Consider the following 17,245-nt stretch of genomic DNA (forward strand, 5'->3'; position numbering starts at 1 on the left):
AGACTAAGGCCGACTCCACCTGGTGGTCTCCTCCGGAACTAACATCGATTCGCGGTCCCATAAACTCCTCGGTGCCGAGTGCTCCCACCTCCTTCCTACCTTTCCCTGCGCACCTTTCTCATGCGGGGGATGGGAGGGGGGGATTCCCATGGGGCTGCATTTTGTGAGAACTCCGCCACGCCGCTGTAATTTTATGTCGTAGGTCATGGAACTCGCCGAGTTCTATGCTTCAACATCAAAAAAATGATTTGAAGATCCTGTATGACCTTAATATTGAAAATGTTCAAGCGTCTCTCGGGAGAAATGCATCCTGATCCATTGATGCCCTAAACATTTTCAGATATCAGCGGTATGAAATGGTGAATATTGCAGGTTATTTACCCGGACATTCCATTTGTCTCGTATTTTCCGGTTCCAATTGTGAATTTCTTTCAATTGAGAGAAATAATGGAAGTATTTTTGTGAATCAACTGAGCGTTAGTCATCTAGACGGAATTCAATGCAACCATTTCAGAGTGTACACATTATTCGCCTTGACCGGGATTCCGGTCAAGGCGAATTATTTTTACACTCTGAAATTGTCGCATTCAAATGCATATTAATGGATGACTCCGTTAAAAGTCGCTGTTGCGACGCATATCCCGCAGTTTCTTGGAATGTGGACGTAATTCCGCCTCCCAGGTGACGCGTGTTGGTACTTCTATATTATAAATGGTGACACTAAATCTGCTTCGATCTGATATCTGAATAGACTAGGAGCTACGCTTAAATACCCTTAATTCCATTTCGCCGAAATGTACAAAATTAGATAATTTCAATCAAAGTTGTATGCACTCACACGACAGTAGAGGCATACCTGTCAGCTCTGTAGTCTACAGGGTTCGTCCGGAAAATAAGTGTACTGACTCCTGGGCTGGGCGCGCCGCTCCAGGCGCGCCAAGCACCGCTCTGACGGGCTGCGATTGGAGGGGGGTATGTTGGCAAGCGACGCTGAAAAAGACAGTCGGCTCTGAGCTGTGGTGTAGTGAGGAGCTCTGTTAACGCGAACCTCCACGCTCGACCCACGTCACGGGACGCGATGCCGAAGTTTTTGGAGCAGCGTTATTCCATCAAATTTGCGGTAAAGCTTGGGAAATCGTCTACCGAAACTGTCGGTATGATTAACCAGGCTTACGGGGAGTCAGCCATGTCCAGAAACATGATCTTTCGGTGGCACAAGATGTTCGTGGAGGGCAGAGAAGAGGTCGACGACGAGTCTTCGAGAGGTTCCCGATGATGCCTTCGCGGGAGCGTTCCAGGAATGGGAACGCCGCTGGAACAAGTGTATCGACTCACAAGGGTCCTATTTTGAGGAATATTAGCTTAAGATATGTAAAAGTGTAATAATTTTTTTTTCCTGAGCTCAGTACATTTATTTTCCGGACGATTATTACCTTGCTGATTCAGTCGTGGCGAATACATTTCTGCTTGGTTCCCCACCCATAAGCCTTCGTAAAAAGTACTAACACTGTAGGGTAAAACGGATTAAAAGTTTTAGTTTGGGAGATAGGCACGATTGGAAATTTACTGAGGGATGCTTTTCTTTATCGAAAAAGGACTCGTTGACGCAACTTCAGGATTTCAAGGACTCCTCGAAGAAACTCCATAGCGAGAAATGCAGAAGGTGTTAGTGACGAATTTCGTAGCAGGACCAATCTCTTCACCCGAAATGGGAAAACCTTTCCTTTCCCCTCTCCATCTAGCTTTATCTCCCTGTCCTTTCAACACTTCCATTTTGAGGTAGTTAGGGACTGGGAATAATAAAAGGGAATGCTGAGTATTCGAAGGACGCAACGGAGGGATTGAAAAGATTCACTGGCACAGGAGGAAAATTCTAAGAACTCACGAAAAGCGGAATGAGAGCGAAAGAATGGGGAACGATTGCCGACCGACGAACACGCTCACGCCGCGCCGGCTTGAAGGACGGAGAGGTCATGGTCGTAAAAAAGATCTTGGCTTTGTAGAGCGAATTTCCAATAAGAATGAATAAATAAAAGGAAGGTGATATTTAATGTATTTTTCCGCGGCCTCAACATGGGTACGCGCACTTTTAATGTGGAACACGCAATATGTAGGCACATACAGGAATACAGACATACTTCAAGATTCTACTTTAAATTCTCACGAAAAAAATGCTCTTCGGCATGAAAAAGTTTATTTATTTTCAGACTCCACCCTTATTCAACACTTAAACATCGAACTGATTTCATCCATTGATCCACTGCCTAGAAATGAAAAATAGGGGATGATTTCAGAGGAAAAATATAAACTATATCATAACTTTTCTTCCGTATACGGAAGAATAGATCAGAAAATCTGTGGCATTTATTCAGAAATTCTGAATGGTTCCTTTCTCCCTTCAATTCCTTCTCCATTCCTGCTTTCCTCGGTCCTCCGATATCGAACTCGATAAGCACTCTGCATTGCCAGTTTGATCGTTATCGGGCTGTTTCAGGCGCAAATTGTCGATTTAGATATTCAGCTGACGTGGCAAGTTGGCATAGTACACATTTGTCTCTTGACATTGAGAAAATTCGAGAGTTTCATTAATCACTCAAATCATCATCTCTTATTATAATAGTAACATGTGCGTGACAATAAGCGCATTTATTTTGAGACAGCCGTACCAAACAAAGCTTTGGTTTCTCCTTGTTGCCGCAAGATTCCCCCCGCCACACGTCCTTGTGGCGGCTTGGGGGGTATTATGTAGATGTAGATGAAGATGTAAAATAGGGATTAAATGGATCATTTTTGAGGGAATGGACATGAATTCATTAGAACTGTCTGTAAACCTAGAACTGCGTTGAACTGCATTGCCTCAAGACTTCCTTCCATACTGCAAGACGAAAGGTAAGGGGAGGTAAACTAAATCTCAGTACATGAAGGAGAGAAACGGAGAAAGATATTGCGCTGTGAGAAGATGGAATAGACAAAATTTTGATATTCCTCCACCCTGGTAGCAGTACGTTGCGGACGCTCGAATGGTATTGAGTGTTAACGGCTAAGATGTCTTCAAAGACGGTAGAGGTACAGTTTGCTAAAAATTCGCGTGAAATGAATAAGCTATAAAACCGAGTGAAATATAGAAATCTATGAATAGGAGACTGGAACCACCTGAAAAGGAACCAGAGAAGAACAGAATCCTTTGAAACAAGGCACTGGGATCAGATTATGGAGATAAATTTAATCGTTGGAGAGAAATGAGGGCATGCAAAAGAATAATAAAAGGGCTTTCAACGCACTAACGAAAGGAAGAATTAAATGGAAGTCACAGCTCAAGACAAAATGAATTCCCTGGTAGCATAAAGAAGAGCAAATACTGGACCACGAGATGAAATCATGGAAAAATACCCATGGGCCGATTAAAAAGATGTCGCATGATTCGAAGAGCCATCAGGGAGTCAAGTCCACTAGCCCGGGATACCGGAATGATTCGATGGGAACGGCGATGACAATGAAACTTGGATTCGAAGGAAAAACAAGTGAAGGAAACGTTCAGCGTTCCACTTAAAAGATTTTGCCAACTTCTCTGCCTTTATTCGTACGTTTTAATGAAGTTCCTCACTCACTAGTCATTTATATCCGCGCAACAGGACATCACTCAAACACATCAAAATTCTAGTTTACTGCATAAAACTCACAAAAACATTTTAATAAAAATAATTTTCTTTAAAAAAATTTGAATACACTCCGGCACACATTCAGCAATATAATTATTCATCCGGATAAGACCTAGTTGTCGACGCCTTCCATGCCAAAAGCAGTGGTTTCTAATATCGCATAAGACATGAATGTTTGCGCAAAATTTACTCCACCCCTCATAAAAGCCCAATTACACATCGGCGAAACGAAATCCCATGTTTACAGACCACCGTTAGCGTCGGAAGAATGCGATAATTAAAAGAATAATTTCCCTGCATTCAATATGGAGAGTGCGGTTGTAAAAAATCTACCATCAAAACACTGATATTTCTTTTTATATTGCACAGCGAAGACCAGTGATATTTGGAGAGCTTCAATTCAAATTAGTCCTTTTTGAAAAAAGAAGAAGAGAAGAGACTAGAGAGATAACTTTAGAGAAAATTATTTAATTAATACGCCATGCATACGTGCGTGGACAAGTCTATGAAGTTACTTTCGAAGAAACAAATCCGGGTATACGTAATCCAAGCGTCTCCGGTGAATTATTTTCAAAATTACGAACTTCATACTCGTCTGAGACGAGCGAGTAATCTCCTGTTGCGTGCTAATAGCGCAATAAACTCTAATCTAAGTTCCAAATCCGTCCCAACGTGAGAGACGCGTGTTGAAGTACTCCGAGGAATTCGTGACCCTATTCACGGCGTCTGGTTTCATTACCCCTTTGTCGCTTCTCATCAATTGAAGTGGAACGTAAACCATTGACATCTGCGCTTTTGTACGTTGAATTTTCGAGATGGCAAGGTGTAAATACGTATTGTGAAAAAAATCGGACGTTATCAAGTTGAATTCCCGACGAGTTACAACCATTATCTCTTTCATTAAGTGGCTGGAGGAGTTAGAAATTTGATTTTGATTGTCCCGTATAGAAGTCCGCACAATTAGCTTATTATAGACCGACCCTAAGCCAATGAGTGAAATCTACCCGTCCGATATGTTTGGCGTATTCTAATTTCGCATACACGACCGATGCGGCCGGGAGGGAAAATGGTAGGGTGCGTATATTCCACTAATAGCTAACAATGAATAAAACATGAAAAATCATTTAATTGGTATCGTAATAAAAATATGTAATGTTAGAAAGGTCATATTTCTTGGTAAAATTGAGTGTTTGATGGAAATAATGTAACTAAATCCGCTCTTCTCCGTATACTTTCAATGTAAGTATCATCATTTTGTTACACTTGCCTTTATTATACTAAGCTCGCCATTTTTGAGTCATGTTACTGTCACTCAGGCAACTAAAACAATATTAAACCGAATCGTTGAAAACTCATTTGCGTTAGTCATTACTCTGTGTGACGTGAGCCTGTGCGTTTTAAAATACGCGGGTAGTGAGAGTTACGCATGAAATTGGAACTATTGAAGTGTGAGGACAGCCATCAGTACTAAAATTTGAAGTAAAGCCAGCAAAACGGTGCAATCCTTAACCAGTATATGCATAGTACCGGATGAATTCTCCACACTGAATTAATTAAAATAAATCCAAGAAAACACAGAAATCGCGTTCTGATATTTGGAGTGGAGGGCTATCTGCTATACTACATCTATTTAATACGACATAATGCAAATGACTGAAGAATATCAAGGGATAATATTATGTTTGGACAGAGTACGGTAGTGATGCACAACCTTTGGCTATCAACGGGTCGCGAAAAAGATATTTTTCACAAACTTGCTAAGTGGCAAAACGGCGGAGTGGGTTGAAGATTTGAGCATAATCCACCACTTACTACTACCGATCCGAAGCTTAAAGTTGGTCGCTAATGCTGGAAAGACATCCCCGTTGTTAAGTCTGAAATCAGCCTCATTCTGATAATGGTAATTTGGAGTTGAGTGATTAAAGATGACAATCGACTTTGTAAAATTTTATTGAACACAGAAATTTAGTTCCTGAATTTCAAAAATTTATTTGTATCATTAAGTTTACAACTTCAACAAATACACTGGCATATTTGATTAATTTTAAGAACAACTTCATTAAAATAATCGAAAATGGACGTAACATTAACGTGAGGTTTCCAATGCAGTTTAATTTTTTAAATCACTAGAGTAAGGAATGAGAAGGTGCATTGTGGGTTGAGGAGAATAAATTGAAAGGCAGGAGGAGACAGATGATGCCTCAAGAGACGTGGGAACAGACCTAACACATGTGGGGACAAAGGTGGCATGGGAGAACCCTGAGATACAAGTCCAGAACCTACTACTCGGTAGAAAACTCTCTGATGACCATCAGATGTTTGATTATTTCAATTTTAGGAGATTTTATATGCGCACCGTGTCACAATTTCATGTTTCCACTTTGCCGCTCTTACTCTAAACCCGCAATCCGTCCGATCGAACATTGCAACACACCTACCACCTATCTTAGCATTTTTTCGTCGCATGTTTTTGCTCGCCAGCTAGCGAGCGAGTTAAAATTTCCCAATGGACTCCTCTACCGTTACCTCAATGCCATCCCATCTCATGGCCGCACGCTCCCTTTACTTGGTGGCAATAAAATGCGCCTTGATTGCTTTTTGGGGAAAAGAAAGGATTCTCTCACAACGTGTCCAATGTATCTTAACTTCGGGGCAACAAAAGGACACCTTGGCACAGGATCTTACACACCGCAAACAATGGTGTCGCTGTCTGTCACCAGTTGAAGTGCCATTAACTTTCACCTTTCACGCAGCACGACGTGGCCACTTGTATTATCCACGGGTGATTAGGGTGACCTCATCTCGATCTAGGCAGACGCTCTTACACTGAGTGCCCTCTCCTATCAATGGACTCCAAATTGCCATCCTCAAAATGATTTCAGATTTAACAACATGAGTACCTTCCCAGCATTAACGACCCCCTTTTAGCTTCAGGTGATTAGTGGTACAACCCTTCAAATGTTTCGCCCACTCTTAACAGTTTTTCCGCTCAAAAATCAAGATTTTATGTAGAATTTCAAGCAAAATGGATCTGATTTTCAGAGACATCGATGATTCTTTTTTATTTTGGTCGTAATTTTTACAGAACGCTCTTAGAGGTCCAATTAATACAAGAATGTCGCTGTACCCTTTGGTATATTGTGTCCATCTAAAACCTACCTTAACTGTTAAATTACCGATAATAATATTAATATGAAACAACCATTACGCCAGTCTTGCAGATTACATGGCCTTAGGCAAAAATGAATACAGATTTGAGCTAATGTTATTTATAAATCGCTATTAAAATAACTGGGCAATGGATAAATTATATTGAAATTAAATGCTGTGAGTAAATTCTTTATCTTTTACTTGTCTAGCAGACTTCTCCGTATTTCCCATTCTATCACCCTTTCCTACTGATCCCTACTTCATCCGTAGTCTACCAATGAAGAGGTACCTTTCGGAATGTCCCTTTCTTCTATTGCACATTTTCTTAAGCTTTTGAGTCTCTCCCTTTACCAAAACTCTTGTTTTCCCTCCGAATTTCCTTCTATTCTCCACACTTCTGCCTGCTTTCATGCCTCCTAAAACTTTATTTTCTTCCTTCCTCGGCAGCCGTTAGCCTTTCTTCTAATTTGACCTTCGACATCCCACCGCCTTCCAACATCTCCTCCATCCCTCATTCTATCTGCTTCCAATTTAACTCGGAAACTTCCTCTTTTCCCCGCCAAATGGAAAACTTTTTCCTTCGTTTTCCTCCCCATCGAACTTATTTTCACCATTCTCCTTCAAACCCACCTGAAAGACTAATTTACGTTCATGCTCTTGCCTCAAAGACCAGATTTCGAATCCAAAACTCGCTACAGTCCATATGAGAGACATATTTTTTCATATATCTACTTGGTGTACATTCATCATTTTCTTTCTTGCGGGAACTAATCTCGTAATTACAATTCTTACAAATTTTCCCTTCTGGTGACCCAGGTTTCTCAACAATTACTTCCGAAATTCGTGAAATGTTCCACCTGCACTAATTTATTCCCTTCTGCTTTCCTCTAGGACCAAGTTCAATGATTCCTCCTCCACTATCCTCGAATGATCGGACCAAGGCAACTCCTACCATCCAAGAATAATACCCAGGTGTTTATTATTGGCTTTTAATATCATTATATTGCCACCCATTCTCATCCACAAAGATTACCTTTTTCTTTGATGCTTCCTTCACATTCCAGTCCCAACGGCATGCAATAATTATGAAGCGAGGAAAAAAGGATCCCTTCCACCGGTTTTCTATAACACAGTGGACCATATTGATTATCCACATTTAAAATAGTAACGCCCACATTGACATACAAGTGGGTGTTTTCGCTCAAGAGCGTGACAATATCGACAATCTTGGCAAAAGTTATCGGAATCTGAAGCCAGAGAGGCATGATACGGCCCACGATTTTCTTATTCACACTAATAAGAAAATCGTGGAAGCCTATGTACATTATAAGTTACCGGAAATTTTATTCTATGACAAAAAATTCATAAATTATTCTACACTTGCGGCATTTGATGTATATTCAACCAAAATAATTAAATTTCATCTCCATTTTTGACCATCATCGCGCATCGATCTATAATTCGTGCAGTAAAACCGATATTGTTCTCGATTTTATCATCTTTCGAGGAGTCATCGCCATGGTGTAATCGGTGCAATGTTGTTTTCGCCGCTGTTTGCAATATTCAACAGGTTAACAACATCTTTCGCTCTTAGAAAATGTTTCCACCAAAAACGCTTTCAACGTACTACATGTTAGCTCTTATTTTTTACACAATATGAATAGATCGGTTTCCTATTCCATCACTCTTCTCATTTTATTTACTCTCCTTTGACACTTTCTCTCATAATTTGAAGGCACCGTTAGAGATTCCCATGCACGCATCCACTCATCTGATTCTTAATAACCTCTTCCTAAAGTTACAGTCGTTGAAATTCATTATTTCCGATCGATTGCCACATTCAAAACCCATTTTTTAATAAAAAGTAGCATTATTTTACTTCATTACCCAAAGGTTTAAATGGCTGTTATTTTGTCTGAGGACTCGCAATCACGAGAAGGTTAATCTGACAAGCATATGCAATACATACAGATCGTGTTTCCGTGCGCATATTCGCTTTCAGGAACTCATCGTGATGTCGAGTACAAGATTTCTACCGCTAAAGAGAGTTGCTCGATCGCCGCCACATGCCCACTCGATGGCGGGGTGGTCAGGCATACAAATTGAACTGTAGAGCCGCCCACTCTCCACCCGTTATTCCGGGGGAATCCATTGAGGCGACCTCAAATCCAGTGTGACACCGAGATCGTCGGGGCCAGAGTCCTCTATATTGCAGTCTCTACACTCCGACTCAATGGTAGTTTTGAGAATCCAATGCAGAGGACTCTGGCTGGGGCACAATGACATTCACCCTTCCGCGAGAAAGGAGAGTCACGCAGCTCGCCGTCCCTTCTCGCACCCCCCCCCTGCTCCCCCTCCCCATCCTCCCGCGCACCCCTTCCGTGTGCGTCCTTCCCGTCCCTCGCGTGCCACCAAAGGTCGCCTTCCTTCATTCGCGTCCATTCTAAAATAAAAACCCGGCAATCGATCGACCCGCCCGACCTTACTTCCAAGACCCGCGGCTGACTGGTCACGGGAGGTCGGAGGGCTTAGGAGGGCGCGGCGGGACGTAGGTTTGAAGGGAGCCTGTTCACGAAGAACCCCCTCCGGCCCGCTCGGATTCGCGGAACACCGCTCTCCTCCCTTCCCACCCTCGCCTCGTTTCACTCGGATGTTGAAGTTCTTAGGTCAACTTTCGGTGGTTCTTGGTAAATTTTTCGACGAATAACGTAAGGCACATTTATATTTTTTTTAAGGTAAGGTAATCTACCGGTTAAGGTAGGTTTTTCGATGGACACAACTACCAAACAAATATTTTGTGACTACTAACAAAACACAACCCTAAATTCTACTCTACACCAGGTCCCTCTTCATCTCTGAGTACTTTCTTCCGCCCTTCATCCCGTCCAACATCCCTATCCTGTTCCTTCCCTTTCCTCTTTTGCCCAACATTCTACCCTCTATCACAGTCTTCAACATCCCACTGCCGGTCAACACCCCCTTCATCCACTTTTCCTGCCTCCATAGGATTGCTCCCAACAAACCCCTCTCTTCGCCCACCATACCAAGTACTTCCTCATTTGTTTTCTTCTCTGTCCATTTCACCTTCTCCATTCTTCTCCACACCAACATTTCAAAAGCCTCCAGTCTACGTCTATCCTCCTGCTTCAATGACCACGTTTCCGCGCCGTACATAGCTACGCTCCATATCAAAGTTTTTACGAGTCTTTTCTTAACATCCTTACTCAAAGTCCCCGTCATCAACTCCCTCCTCCTCGTGAAAGCCTCTTTGCCTAGCGCAATTCTTCTCCTTACGTCCCTACTACTTTGACCGTGTTGGTCCAAAACACTACCGAGATACGTAAACTGTTCTACCTGCTCTAGTTTTTGCCCTCCTATTTTAATGTTAAGCTTGCCCTTTTTCTTTCTAGAAAATCGCATAACCTTTGTTTTATTAATGTTGATTCTCATCCCATACCTGTCGCACTGAATTTCCAATTCACTCAGCAATGCTTGCAACCCCTTGGCTGACTGACAAACTAAAACTTGGTCATCAGCAAACCTAACTGATTTTACGAATTCCCCGCCCACCTTCATTCCTACCTCAGGTTCTTCCCATGCCTCTTTGATCATTTCCTCTGCATACAGGTTGAACAGCAACGGTGATAATGGGCAACCCTGCCTTACACCCCTTCCTAACACTGCCCATCCTGACTCCCCGTTTCCCACCCGCACCTGAGCAGTCTGAGACATGTACAGGTTGCGGATTAGCCTCCTTTCCCTCCAATCTATTCCTATTTTCTCTAATATACTCATTAGTTTTTCCCAATTCACTCTATCAAACGCTTTTTCGAAATCTACGAAACAGGCAAATACCTCCTGGTTGTGTTCTATATTCCTCTCGATTAATAATCTCATTACTGCAATGGCATCACGCGTACCTCTCCCCTTCCTAAACCCAAACTGGTCATCCCCTAAGTAATCATTGGCCCTATTCTCTATCCTTTTGTTTATGATCCTGAGAACAACTTTAGCTGCGTGGGATATCAAACTAATTGTCCTATAGTCCTCACATGACGTGGCCTTTACCTTTTTCGGAATCGGAACTAAAACTGCTCTCACAAAGTCTTCCGGCCAGATTCCCTCCTCATAAATGCTACGGATCAGCCCATATAGCCTCTTCCTCCCACATTTTCCTAAGCATTTTAAAAGTTCCACGGGAATGTTATCAACCCCCACGGCCTTATTTAGTTTCATCTCCCTTAATGCCCTTTCTATCTCATTGTCTAGTATGCCTGGACCTAAGCTGTCTTCCTTTACGTCATTTTCTTTTTCAATGTCTAACTGTGTTGGTCTGAGTTCTTTACTATACAGTTCTTCTATATACTCCTTCCATCTCTCTTGGATCTTTCCTGCGTCAACTATTACCTTACCCGCCTTATCTCTAACTGTTAGCATAGCTCTTCCTTTCTTACTTCCCGATAACGATTTAACTTTGCTATACAGCGCACCGATTTCACCCTTCCTCTGCACACTTTCCATATCCTCGCACTGCGCCTTCCACCATGCTTCCTTTGCTTTATTTGTTGCCCGCCTCAATTTATTGTTCAATTCTTTGTACTTCATTTTGCCTAATTCTGTATTTATATTCTTCCATTTTCGCCGCTCATCCATCTTTGTAATCATCTCATCCGTGATCCATGGTTTCCTAGTCCTTTTAGCGTTAACGGTTCCAATAGTGTCTTTTGCGGCTTTAGACAACCCTTTCTTGATCATTTCCCATTTTTCTTCGATAGTAATAAGCCCTTTATCATCCTCCATGATTTTCTCTACCGCCTGTTTGTATTCCTTCCTTTTCAACCCATTTAATGCTTCTACATTCCATTTTCTAACTCGCCGCCCCTGCCTTATCTTTTTGAAACGTAGGCTACATTTCATAACAACTAAATTGTGGTCTGAGTCCGCATCCGCTCCCGGGAAGCTGTGCAAATTTATCACACTGTTCCTAAACCTGTGTCTAACCAGGATATAATCTAGCTGATATCTTCCTGAGTCACCTGGCATTTTCCATGTATACCTGCGTCTTTTGTGGTGTCTAAACCAAGTGTTGGTGATGACTAACCCCTGTCTCCTGCAGAACTCAACTACTTTCTCCCCGCGGTCATTCCTCGTGCCCAAACCGTAGTCCCCCACCTCATCACCATCTCTTCCTTCGCCTACCGTCGCATTCCAATCCCCCATCACTATCAAATGTTTCCCTGCAGGAACACACGCGATCATGTCCTCTAACTGATCGTATATCTTATCGACCTCTTCTTCCTTATGGTTGCTCGGTGGCATGTATACCTGAATAATAACTAAGTTCGTCGGTTCTGCTTTTATCTCCACTAGTAGTATTCTATCCGTTACCTGCTCTATGTTGACTACGCTTCTTCCTACCTCTTCATTTAATACTATGGCAACCCCTCGTTGGCTCTCGTCCCCACCGCTGTATATTATTCTATACTTATCACTCCAGTAATCCCCGCTATCTTTCCATCTCACCTCGCATAGACCTAAAATATCTATATTTCCCCTTTCCATCTCTCGCTTAACATTCTCCAATTTCCCTGTCCTCATCATTGTCCTAACATTCCACGTTCCTATTCTAACTAATTTTGTCTTCTTCTCCTGCGTCTTCTGTCCTGCTGCTGCTGGTTTCCCTTGCAAGGGTTTCGTGGGATGACGACCGCGGAAGCCTTGCCTCCCCCGCTGCCGGGCACGACACACGGCCGATTGGGCCGAGCCCCGTGGTTGCCAGGACTCAAAATATCTCTATTGTCCATCATATTTTTCTAGGGAATGATAATTGAGGTGGTTTCCCGTTGCCTTCCTCAATAGTGTTTTTAACGTGACACCATCACTTACTGGCCGCCCCACTGGGGTCAGACGCCATTGCAGCCGCCTCACTGAGGAACAGACGCTGCGTGGACTACCTTTCGTCTGGCTCCTAACCTTCGACATATCTGGATTGGGTGACCCTACCAGGAGCAATTTTTATTACTCCCGCCAGCACAGTTCTAGGGGTCATCGGAACGCACAAGCCCTTCCACTACGTCAAGGATGTAGTCCTGGGAGGGATATATATATATATATATATATATATATATATATATATATATATATATATATATATATATATATATATAGTGGTCTTTATTTGGGCGAAATTGAGACCAAATGGTCGTAGTCCGGGGAGGCACATTTATATATCCACCATTAATTTCATTTTGAGACAAGATGCAATTTGTCTAATTCTAAGCACGTGTTTACGGAAAACAGAGATATATTTGGTCGCTTACTAGAGAGAAAAATTGTGATGCCACTTATAAATATTTTAAGAGATATCATTAATTGGTACTTGCTGTATGATAATTGTTAAAATATATAATATAATGAAAATATCAATATCATCTAATAGACTATAAGCAAAATGCGTGGTCATTTTTATATCATAATGGGAAATAAATTCTAGGCATAATTTCAAATTTAATTTGTATTTCGGCAATTTCAAATTCATAAATAAGGAGACTGTCAGGTGTCAAACAAAATGCAACTCTTTAAAGTAAATTGAATTATAGATTTTTAAACACCATACTGAATCGTAGAGCACGTAATATAAATTAGTTATTTATCCTGAGGTATTCCTATTTAACAACCTAAGTATTGATCACTAATATCAATGTCCCATGAAGAAATGACATAGTTGGATTTTTTCTCAAAAAGCGATTATTAATTATGGCTGTTATATACGCAAAAATTGCAAAAATGTAACATTTATTAAGAAAATATTAAGTCTTGTACAAAGTTAAGTTTAACTTCATTAATAGGAATCGTCTCCAGCGCTTACCTCTAATCTGAGGTTAATTGAATCATCGAGAGGATTATTAATGATTAAAACCATCGTCAGGTGATTTTTGAAGTAATGAAGGTAATGACCTACCATTATTTTTTCCACAACGAATATTCTGCCGATCAAATGTTCATTGAAATATCTTGCGTAGTTTTTTTAATCCAATGGAAAGCTTTGCCATATTTTTGGCATCATTCAATCCTCATATTTCTCTCAACGGTACAACGGCTCCAATGGACCTATCGACAATTTTCATTTTAAGTAGAAAAAAGACGGCTTCCCACCACTTCCAGAATCTTCCCTCTGTCAAATCATAACCTTCTGCCCATATGCAGTCTCCCTCAACTCGTAATATTAGGAAATAATAATTGGGCAATTTATATACGAGGCAAATTCCATAACGCGTTTATTTTCGGGCCTAATTTGAATTAATTTCTATTTTTCATCCTCAAAACAAGTAGAGAAATTGGAGAAGATAAGGATTAAATGGCTGAGTGCATTAGAAAATATTCTAACTTCACCGGAGTATCGACTAACGTTCCTTTAAACATTTCTCTCTATATTCTCTAGATCCGTAGATAGGTGCGAGATAATGGCTTTCTCCGAAACTGTTTTCTTTGATCTTATTCCAGCCCCTTCCCCTGCTCCACAACAACTCCAACGGATGGCAATCACCCTCGTTTCCTCATAATGCTCGCTCCGGTGACCCTCGGGTGCAAATCAGTGTCGAAAATCCGATGGCACTAACGGCCGTACGCATCGCTTCCTCTTTCTCCTGAAGTTGACAGCCGCCAGGGTGGAAGGAAATTGGGCTAAGAATTTCGCACACGAAAAGGTCAAATAGACCGTGATAAGGCTCACGAAATCGATTTACTCTCTGCCACTGAATATATTTACATTTTTTAATACCGAAGTCATTAAAGGGCCATTCGAAGAATTTTTGGAAACCCTTCTTCAACTCTTCGTGAGAGCGCTAAAAATTCCTACGCGTCTGTATCATTGAAATACAGTACAAGGCTCCTGAAACGAAATTTTGTATAACAGACCTCGATTAGGACGGCCAAACTGGTCGAACTAAAATTATATATATTGTGTTTCTCGCATACATTTTTTCAATAGTGATCCCGATAAAGTTTGTCACTTAGAACTTGAAATACTAAAGGTTACGCTGGCATGTACGAGTATTAGGCATGACCTTAAAATAAATATGTGGGGTGATAGTTACCAATTAAACAGCGAGTATATCATTTAATATAGGTAATTAATGTTTCTTACCAAATTGGCCGAAAATGCGGAACTATATAAGCGAATATTTTCCACCTAAGTCAGTGTTATCGTCAACTGACGGAAGTATGGTGAGTTACAGAATGAAAGGATTTTTGCATGAACTTATGTGCCACTGTGGGTAATGTTTTGCATGCATGTGTAAATTCTGCATGTGGTTGTGTTTTTCTTCTTACGGGTAGTCACCTAACAACCCCGCCACACGCACTTGCGGCGGCTTGCGGGGTATCATGAAGATGTAGATGTACAGGTTATAAGGCAAGGTTTTAAATACATAGTGAAAGAAGTGAAGTTTATTTATGATAATAATATACATTAAGAACTATCAATTCGGTAAATACAATCTGTGATTATGTAGCTGTCTTAACTTATCATCACCTCAGAATGCATGATAGCAATTCAGCATCCTGAAAAAAGCATCTTTACGCGCAAACGCGTTATGTTTAGTTAGTAGTGTGGATGTAAATGATATACTGGACATTCTTAATCTCTCTTTCATGCAATAGACAAATTTGCACGTATTTGTGCATACATTTTAGCAAAAGTTATTGAAGTTGACAAGATTTGTATTTAATAATTACATGCGAATAATATGCTATTTCACAGCGCCACAATCATTCTAATCCCACCCTGTCTTATTTTTCAACAGTTGGCTGAAAAAGTACTTCTCTATGTGTAAAATTATTTTTATTTTTAAGTCAAAAGCCACCATTCTGAGTTAAACACGTAATTCTCTCATTAGTTTTTCTCAGCTCATTTCAAAATATTTTATTTCAGTGCAATTTGAATATTTACTTTAAAAAAAGACAGAGATAGATTTTATTATTCCCTGCAATATCTCTTTCACTTCAGTTCTTGATAACCAAATGCCCCCCCCCCCCAAATAATTGTGAGCTGAGTTCTGGGACCGGGAGCAGTGATTATTCTGGGGAATATTTTCCTTTCTCGCTTCATTCTAACCAACGGGGACACTCTCACGGATGAATCATGCGGGAGGGAGTATGAGAGAATCCAGGCCCTCTTGAGTTGGCCCAAATTGAATTGTTAACGTGCAAATGGCACTAGGAATGCAGGGGGAGCGAGCAGAGGGTACTCACCGAATACGAGGCTGAGTGCGTAGCCGAAGGGCGCTTGGCACCACACCAGGCCTTGGGTGTAGATGGCCTCGGCAGTCCCATTGATGTAACCACCGCCGACCCACGTGGCTGCAATTAAGAAGGGATTAAAGGCGCGTTATTGTGGAATGCCCGCTTTCCTCCGCCTCCATCCTCCCCGAGGACACACAAAGCCCACGGGCGAGAGCAAACGAAGCGTTTCGTTTCCATGGGGAGGGAGGTCGGGAAAAGAAGAGAGGGATGGGGGTCGTTGAAGAAATGGCACGCGTCCTCCGCCGAGGACAACGGGCGCGTGCCGCGACAGAAATCCCTTTTTGGGGTGCGGGGTGGGGAAGATATGAAACAGGCATGGGAAGGGTGCCGTCGGAAAGTACCGACACAGATTGCAACCTCTCCTACAGCGAAAATTATTTCATCCACCTACCATGCATGGTGTGGGCAACGAATGACTCAAAGAAAGCAGCAGGTCATCAAATAAATTTAATTAAACTCATTAGACTTTGTCGTTGAATATTGCGTAGATAAAATATAGCACAACTTGACATTCACAACTTTAAGCATCTATTTAACCATTTAGAAATCATAGTTAAACCACTATGCTTTGCCTCTGTATAGAGAGGGACGACTATGTTATTGATCGATAGAAATGAAAAAATAGTAACTTTGTGATTCCACAGAAAATTTATTACGATACCACCCGGGTTTCGACGTTCAACGTCATCTTCATGTGGCGTTGAACATAGAAACCCGAGTGGTATCTTAATATATTTTCTGTGGAATCACCAAGTTACTATTTTTTCATTTCTGATTCCATAAAGTTACGCCGGAAGCAATCAATGATTAAAAGAAGCCAATAAATCTATTAATTAAAGGTGTTATCAGTATAAATATACTTTAAATACTCGTGTAACCCAAAAGAAATTATCTGATTAATTACTGAGTGAAAAGGGGATGAGTTCTTCGGACTATCAAAAACGCAAATTATTTATACAAGGTATAAATGGTATGTACATTAGGTGTTAATGAAGTCCTCGCATTGTTTGCAGTAAAAATAATTTAAAACGATGTAATAAAAAGCACACTTCAAGGTTTACGATTCTCAGGTTCCGTATGTAACTGCTACACTATTGTATATTCGCAGAATGGAATTTCCGAATGTCGTACTC

At 41.3% G+C, this 17,245-nt stretch overlaps 1 protein-coding gene across 2 annotated transcripts in view; it reads right to left on the minus strand.

Moving 5' to 3' along the window:
• ChT (choline transporter) overlaps window positions 1-17,245 on the minus strand; it is a 97,386-nt gene that overhangs the window by 25,456 nt on the left and 54,685 nt on the right. For both annotated transcript variants that reach the window (XM_071584496.1, XM_071584495.1), the window contains one exon: window positions 16,062-16,169. In XM_071584496.1, the coding sequence (XP_071440597.1) occupies window positions 16,062-16,169 (108 nt within the window). The remainder of the gene's footprint in view (window positions 1-16,061; window positions 16,170-17,245) is intronic.

This window comes from Hetaerina americana, unplaced genomic scaffold, assembly GCF_022747635.1.
Source record: "Hetaerina americana unplaced genomic scaffold, ioHetAmer1.1.p SCAF_19, whole genome shotgun sequence".
Taxonomy (NCBI): Eukaryota; Metazoa; Arthropoda; class Insecta; order Odonata; family Calopterygidae; genus Hetaerina; species Hetaerina americana.